The sequence below is a fragment of the Stegastes partitus genome, unplaced genomic scaffold, assembly GCF_000690725.1.
Source record: "Stegastes partitus isolate 25-593 unplaced genomic scaffold, Stegastes_partitus-1.0.2 Scaffold3628, whole genome shotgun sequence".
Lineage (NCBI taxonomy): Eukaryota > Metazoa > Chordata > Actinopteri > Pomacentridae > Stegastes > Stegastes partitus.
Window position 1 is genome coordinate 63279 of NW_007581359.1, and position 8704 is coordinate 71982.

At 44.8% G+C, this 8704-nt stretch overlaps 1 protein-coding gene across 1 annotated transcript in view; it reads right to left on the reverse strand.

Moving 5' to 3' along the window:
• LOC103375895 (PDZ domain-containing RING finger protein 4-like) overlaps positions 1–4953 on the reverse strand; it is a 55285-nt gene extending 50332 nt beyond the window's left edge. The window contains exon 1 of the mRNA XM_008306189.1: positions 4885–4953. Coding sequence (XP_008304411.1) covers positions 4885–4953 — 69 coding nt within the window. The remainder of the gene's footprint in view (positions 1–4884) is intronic.
• Positions 4954–8704: the final 3751 nt, after the last annotated feature.

An 8704-nucleotide genomic window follows, 5' to 3' on the forward strand; every position in this document is an offset into this window, starting at 1 on the left:
GGAGGTGAGAGCAAGGTTCAGCAGCCTTAATGTACCATCCAAGCCATCACAGGTGCTTAATACGGGCATAAAGCAGGGAGGGTGGAGGGCTGCTGGCTCTAGAAGTATCTTTCTTCCATGTGTCTTCCCATTTTAGATTTAGATGCTGATTATTTTCTTAATCAGTCAGGTCACTGGTCTAATTAAAATGACATAAAAACCTCAAAAATGCACATCACAATTTCCTAAAAGCAATCAAAACAGTCCAAAATATGCAGATATTCAAAAGATAAAACAGTGAAAGAAGAAGGTGATCCTCACACTTGGACGGAAACCTGGGAAATTATGCATTCGCCGGAATCTATTATCAAATAATTACTGACAAGGTCACCTCTCGCTTTATATTTTCATGCACGCAGGCTTGAACCTTTGGTAATTATAATAATATCAATAAACTGAAAGTCAAAGGTGCATGTAGCAAACATAATTGGGCCCAGAATGTTTCCTTGAAGAACACCATTATCAAGACTAAACGTCTGTGACAACAAATTCCCCTAAACTAACAAGGGGCTTTCTTCCTGACAAGTAAAAGCACAGCTAATTAGGCACTGCTTTCACATTTTATCCGAGTAACGAGCGAGAGAGAGGAAAAGTTTCTTGACAACTGAAGCTTTGGATGTTCTCCAAGTTTAAGTGAACTTTAAGCAAAAAATAAACTTTTACTTGCACAGCCTTGGACCCCTGAAATAACTTGTCTCACACTTTGCAGCTCTATACACTACATGCAGAGTAATGGCCTTGCTCCAGCAGATAACACACATGTAAATCCCAGCGCAGGCTTTCTGCATGTGATGATCCGGGCAGCCCGGCGCAGCTTGCCAACCTTTTTCTCAGCAAGTCTGGCTGTTGTGATAGCTCCTCAACCTTTTATTGAATGCATATCCATTACACACATGGCCAGTGGTGTTGCAGAAGCAGCAGCAAGTCAGCTGTGTCCTCCTTAGACCCTCTCCGGTCCACAGGTTTCGCATCTGCTGCTGGTACACAAAGCAGAATATCCACCCCTTTTTTTGCAGGACCAACCTCCAGGGAATTGCCTTTCAGCTCAAGAAACAAATTAATTCTCGATCTGCTTTATTTCACGTCCGTGCGTCTCGTCCTGTCAGCCTGGTGACACGGCTCAACGTGACACCGCTAAACTCTGAGATTCCATTACATTACAGTTGGCCTCCTGAGCGCAGTCGCACTCTAAAATTCATGGTTTCTGGTCTTATAGTTAGAATATTCACTAAGACTGTGTTTTTGTTTCCTGGAGAATCGTGTGTGTGTGTGTGTGTGTGTGTGTGTGTGTGTGTGTGTGTGTGTGCTGCGGGTGCCTCATTCTCATTCATATGCATCAGCAAGTTATCAGGGACTGCTGTGCCTCATTGAGCTGAGAAGCTGCTTTCCATTTATTTCTCAAATGCAGTGGAGAGTGATTCTTCTCTTGCCTAATAAAACTTATAAAAGTGGCTGTGCTGCTTTCAAAACTTAGAAAAAAACGAAAGTCAGGCTCATTGGAAAATTACAAAACAGGATAATGAAATATGGAGGTTCTGTGCTCGGCGCAGCAAAGGGTGAAATTCATTACCCAGCAACATTAGGAGCAGCTGGGCGCTACTGTATCCTACCGGCTAAGTTTTGACACCCAATGCAGACATCCTTGGACCTTTGTTTTAATCACAACCCCACTGCGAACAAAAAAGCTTTTTGTCAAAAGACAGCTTAGAGCATTAATGCATCGGCACACTGTGAAAGCCTCATCCCAACTCTGATCCACTGTACGCTGCATTGCTCTTCTCATCAACATCTGCCATCTTGCTAATTAGGCTCCAAAAAGCCACACATCACTGGGTTTTAGTGGTGCACAGACAACGTGTGACACTCACGAGGGGAGCTCACGGACACAATGGGAATTACAAAGCCCCGCCAGATCACAGAGCGAATCAACTACAGTATGTTGATGTGTGCAAAAAAAAATGCTCCGAGCAGCCGCCTGGTGCAGAATTCAAACTGCAAATGTCTCGCTGACCAGAGTGGGAGAGATGCTCAACCTCAGGCCAATAAATTCAACAAGGTTCCACCGTCCTCGACCAGATATGAAAGTGAAAACTTCTTCAAGACAGTCACTGGAGGTTGGAATCTAGCAGAGAGCAGCAAGAGCAAAGGCCAAAAGAAAAGCAATCAAAGAAGAAGAGCGATCAAGGGGATCAAAAAAAAGAGAAAGAATAGAGATAAGAAGACAAAGAAAGAAATATGGACGAGTGTTCATCAGTGGTAGGTGGAAAAATAAATCTGAACTTTGGAAAGCGAGAAAAAGAACAAGGCTGCAAGAAGATTCCTGTGTCCTCTTGTCCAGGCAAGAGAACTGATTCAATAAATAAAAAATGTCAGCGTGGTGAGATAGCTTTGCAGGCCAGCTGAGAAAGGTGAACACATTTCCATGCAGAACACTCGCAGCCATGAGAACAGAGGAAAGCGGGGAACGCGAGAGAGAGTGAGGGAGCCTGCTAGTCATAAATCTCCCACAGCTTGTGGGGTCAGGCAGACAGAGAGAGTGTCAAAATTGTTTCTGGGTGTGAAGGGAAGGGGAGGAAGGTGGCTAACCAACCCCTGCGACTGACTCCTGCTCTTCAAATCAACCTGCCACAAGGCTGGTCAGTCACGCTGTGGCGCCAGCAAGCCACTTCTACCTCATTTGCATACGCACATTCGTCGACTCTGCATAATCACAGGAGAGCACTGAGTGTGTGTGTGTGTGTGTCGGGGGGGATTGTGTTTCTGAACAAAAAGACAAACTGAGAGAGGATGATAGAGGGAAAAAAAAAAAAAAAACGTGCAGCGAGGGTGAAAGCTGAGCAAGCTAGACAGACGACATGTAAGAAAGAGGATTAGGTTGCCGGTGGTGTGAGCGGTGAGTAAAGCTTCCCACTGTCACAACACTCTTTCCTGACCACAAAGACACGGTGACATACTTGTATAGCTGCAAAGAGAGCTCCTCTACCTGAAGAGACTCTCCTCCCTGTCCTACTCTCTTCTACCCATTGTGTTGATGCTTTTTCGGTATTTGCAGTGCTGCTGCTGAGGATCTGCTGCTTGTTTTGTTGTCTCGGAGGACATGTGCGAGCATGTGCACAGATGCAAGACAGTGAGAGGAGGTGGTTTACTACGAGGTGTACAGTTTCTTATTAGTAAAAGAGTCAAACGGCCCACTTCTTTCTTCTCTTGCTCTTCTCTTTATTCCCGTCCCTGTGTTAATGATGCTTCACCTGCCCTGCTTCCTTTCCTTAATCTCCTTTCTACCCTTTAACAGCTTACTCTGTATTCCCACCTCAGTCTTTATCCTCATACTCTACATCCTTCCCTCCCACAGTGGTGATCAGACAGTAGGTGCTGATGTTGCAGCTCGTGCCTGAACCAGCTCAGTATATCAGTGGGTGGACAGACACGCCAGAGAGCTCTTGTCAACGGCGACGGTGCCCTGGAGACTGGCCCACTTGGCGGATACTGATCCTCTCTGCTTAACCACGAGGAAAGGAGTCAACACAATTTCTTAACAACTGGTGCAGAGAGAGAGGTGCAAAAGCCAAGATAAGCACCAAGACAGCACTATTTTTATGATCCTTCTGTGGAGAGGCAGCGGCTCCCTACTCATCCTTCAGGGTCCCCTGACAGTTCTGTCTGTTTGCTAATATTAAACAGACCATTAGTGAACCTGTTTCACTGCTGATCTACAAGCTTGCAGTGCACGTCCAGTGTAGCACCTTTTTCCAATCATTAATGCGGCTCAGGATCTCGCTGACGGCGTCCGTCACCGGAGTTTGGCAGCACCTCAAGTTGCGCGTTAGCTGAAAACTACAGGCGGTGCTGGTTAACCCAAGCTAGTTTACCTCCCTCGCCGCTTCTCCTCTCCCCCGTCACATCACAAGGGTAAAGAGAGACATTTCACGTCTAATTAATGCACAGGATGGTTGTATAAAACGGCTAATGAGGCTGTGATCACAGTGGCGTGAAGGCAGGCGCTACTGCAGGGGAGGGGATGAGCACTACTCCACTTCCTCGAGACGCAGAGCTTCACAGTTATTAGTCTGTCATAAGACGAGGGCTGATGAGGAGAGTGGAGGTGGTTAGGTGAACGCTTGTTTATCTGTTTGGCTTCCCCTCAGTCGATGAGATGTGAACTCTGTCTACTTGCCGGCTATGTGACTAAATGACCACAGTTAGTTGTATAAAAACCTTGTATCCAAACAAGTGGTTATCATAAAGTAAAAACCCCTCTTGCAGTACTGGAAGTCTAACATAGCATAAGATTAGGACTGGCATAAATGGTACAATCAGGTGCTCCAACATTCATTTTTAGTGCAGAAATATAGAACATTAAATAAAGTGTTCTCTAAAAAACCTGCTTGTACAACAATAAGTGTAATAACGACACCAAAAGTGCCAAAAAGAAAACTTTCCAAGACAAAACACGCTCTACAACATGTTCCGAACATCATCCGTGGAAGAAATTGGCACAAAAACACCATGTAGTAGCACTCTGGCTCTACTATTCCACAAAAAAAAAACTTGCTCCCTCAGCACAGCTCCTCCAGCAGGATGAATGGGCTGCACACGAGCTGCTCTCTAAGCAACTGCTCATTACTCAGAACACATCTGCTGGCGACTAGGAAGCACCTCTCTCCATTACGGTGCCTCACTTTCATTTTACACATTAATCCCTCATTCATACCTTTCCCATCTGCTGCCTAAAATACTCCCAACAAGGCTCCTGGACTAGAACTGCTCTCTTCACAGCTCGCATAATGAATCACGCACACAACAACACGCACACTCGATGCCAGAGTCGGCCGTGCCTGCGCTCACCTGTGCAATCTCATACAGCAGCTTGTAGTGTTCCTCTCGCTTCTGTAAAGTGCACAGATTGCAGCCCATTATAGTCGTCGTGGAAACGCCAGGCGTCCAATTCTCCCCGAGCAGTGGTGGTACGGACACAGGGGGTCACCCTCCACACCGGAGCGCTGGTTCTCATCAGTCACTCCTTAGCAAGCATCTCTCTCTTTTCAGGCAGCCCATTCACACATTCAGACAGTCACAAACAAGCCCAGTTTAGAGGAACAGAAGAGCTCCAGCTGAGTGGAACAGAAGAAGGTTCAGATGTGAACAGCAGCTTCAGCAGTGGCACAAGTAGCAGCAGCCGTTTCAGCATCAGCCGGGGGTGTCTCCTCTCTCCTCTCTGCCTCTGTTTCAGACTCACACACACTTGCACACGCTCACACACCAGAGTTGTGACTCTCGCTCGCTGAGACACTCCCCCCTTTTTCTTCCTCGGTCTCGGCGCACATGACTACGCCGATACCAGCTCATGAATAATGAGGGCACAGTGCTGTGATATTCATGAGGAAGGTGGGAGAAGGGGAGGGGAATGAAGGAGGAAGGAGGAGTGTGGAGCCGGAGCGCCGCTTCATTAAAACTAAGGCACAGTTACACAATAAGCTCCTTTGTGTGAGCAGCTCCGGTGAGAAGCTTGGGCAGGGCTGGCTGCACCGAGACGGCACACTGCAGGCAGAGGAAGGTTTTTCTGAGGTTAAAATATAACCTACCTGCATGAAGGTTAGTCGTTGAGAGTTTATCTGCTTCACCACAGGAGGACATGTAGGACATGTTTATGTCTCCTGGAAATTTGGACTCTCGCTGGTTAAGGAGAAATCAAGTCGTCAACACCATAACAGCACATAGTTGTAACAGGCTGATTACTGAAATTAATTTGTGTTGACTGATATTTTAATACATCTCCAAAAATTTTCTAAAACATAATTTTGGTAATCAATTAAATTCTTGCAATTATTAATAAAAAATGGTTAACTTTTGCTTGTTTGCAGCGTCCTAATTATGTTTTTTTAAATTAGTGTACAAAGAATGTCTATATTTTTTATTACTTTATTATCTTTTGGTTAGAGAGTTCAATAATTAATTTAAAAAATGTAAGCACAATGTTTCTTTTCTTTAAATTTTACTATTTTGAGCTGCAGGTGTTGGACAGAACAACCAAACCACCCATGTTTCACATTTTTCCTCCGTTTTATTGACCCAACTATTCACAGCTAAATGAGAAAATAATCTGCCACTGAATCAATGAAAAAAATAATTGCTACCTGTAGCCCCGCTTATAATGAAGAGATGAGAAATTCAGGTCCTTCTGCATCATTACAGCACACTATGCAGTGTTTCAGGAGTACACGCGGTTAATGAACTGCAGCGCTACAGTATCCAACTTTCCGTTAGGTGAAATATGAATTGTCACAGACAACAAGTGATGAGAAGTCAGAAACAATATATTGCATATTTAGAACTCAGGCACTACAGGTGTTGCTGATAATGGGGGTCCTCCCAGCAAATTGGCAATCAGCAAAGCCAGAGACTTCAGAGACAATATATCAACCAGTGCCTTCTCTCAGACTGCGATAATTGCAAGACAATAGACCCCGGCTATTGTCTCAGCTATGAAACCTCCTTCCACTATCAGGAAACTACACTAACGAGCAATAACTGTTAACAAATTGGCCTCCCAGCCAACAGCGGAGCTCACTGTGCAGCGTACAGCTAAGAGTAGATGAGCGCTCATCAGCTGGCTACTGGGCATCCCGCCCCCGGGGACTCCGTAATCCGATTTTCCGGGCTTTAATTTTGCTCCACTGCCTGGAGGCAAGCCAAACAGAAAGCTACATCACCATTATGATTAATACCATCCTTCCTCTTCATCTCGACCATCCAAAGCGTTCGCCCGACCAGCCGCTCCTCAGCCTGAAGAAGCCACTAGGAGTGGGCTTTCTGCCGTTGCCAGGCAATATAAAAACCCATGAAGTGCTGTTCACTAAAGTGTCAATTTGACATCAAAGAATCTTGTTGGGAGACTGGGGAGCGGGAATTGAATACTACATTTGATGAACAGAGGCGCTGTGTTTGCTTGCGGTACAATGGACTGTGGAAAAAATGTGAGTCAGAGGCAGTCTTCTGAAATTGTATATCAAGGACCAAAGCTATGAAGTGCTTGTGAGCAAGAAGCACTGGCCGTCTGGTTGCCTTTAGTCAGCAGAGATTGAAAATATAAAACCATCAGTTTCTTCCCTGCATAGAAGTACAAATATTACAGAGAATCTGCTGACAGGATTGAATATTGGTACACATGTTTTCAGGGTGCAGGCCTGGATGACCATCAGTCTGTGATGGTGCACTCGGTGACCCCTAAAGGTTAAGATGCTCATCGTTCACCCAAATGGTCTTTCCCATCATCTGTGAAGCGAGACCGATACAGTAGCCCCTGCCTGCGGTCAGGCAGCAGCTCTCCATGGCACATGCAGATTGAAGGATGCTCTTTGAAGAGTGCATTAAGACTGATAAAAGCTCTTCTGACGTGCTTTATGGTCATGAGTTTTACAGTGTGACAGGGTGAATTTACCTGAGACTGCATTTCCAACGCAACCCCAGGGCAACGCTTCCACATTATAGTTACATTTAGCAAAACCATTCACTTTCTAACAAGGTGAATCCCTACTGGATGTATAATTTGTCTTCCCATGTGTCCCTTTAAGACTGTGTAAGTTGTGATTAATGTTAAAAATATGGGGAACTTAACAGAATTTATTGTTGAACATTTATATGGAAAATGAAAGCAGTTATTGTGTATAAAGTCTGTATTTCATATTGATGGACAGCGATTCCGTCTCCTTCTTGTGTCCTTTCTCAGCCGTCCTTTCCTCTTGTCCGGCTATCGTTCATCATCCAGTCTGCCCTTTGCCTGCTCGGGTAGAAACGGACCCTTAGTCCTGCTCATTCTCTCAGTTAATGGGCCTCGCATCACGGCGAATGGACGGTGAAGCCATTTGTCCTCAGTGTGATGGGTGCATTTTGAGGTTTCTTTAACTGCATTTCTCACAAACTGATATTTGAGCTTACCTTAAACCTGGAGGTATAACCTTCAGTCAAGTGTGTAATGAAGGTAGATGGGCTGCTTGTAAACCTTTGTGAACTCAGACATTTTCTCTGTCTGCTCCTAAATGCACACACATACAGGCTCACAAACAGTGAAATGAGTTAACAAAAACGCAACTGATCAGAATGCTGCTAGAGTGGAATATAAAATCATAATCAGTGCTCTACCACTAACTGTATTTGTATTGATTTCTTGTCTGGGTATAAACACAGCAGACCATCACTCAGAGCACAAAAAGTTGGATCAATTCAATATTCCACTGCATGCATTGCATATGAATGACTTTTAACATTTCTTTTCCACTCTGGCAACAACTTTTCAAGACAATTGCGGCTGCCAATCACTTCTATTGTGAGGAAAGCTGTCGGGCAGCGGCTTAGGCGAGAGAAGACGCTGATATTTAACATTGAGCATTATTAAACTTAAAAGGCAAAAGGCTTAGGTGTAGCCGGGACAGAAAAATAGGGATCATCCCAAGCCAGCGGAAGAGATATCTGTATTCCAGCACTCCTTATGGTAACCTTGACAACAAACAAGAGAACATCTTAAAAGAGCTGGAGATTTAATATGGAGTTATTGCTGTGATTACTTGTCTATGGCAATGTCTGTCAGGAATATCAAGCGTCCCCACAGTGTTTAATACATAAACAGGTTTATTAGGCCAGCTCTGACTCACCAGGTGGGTGGAAATCT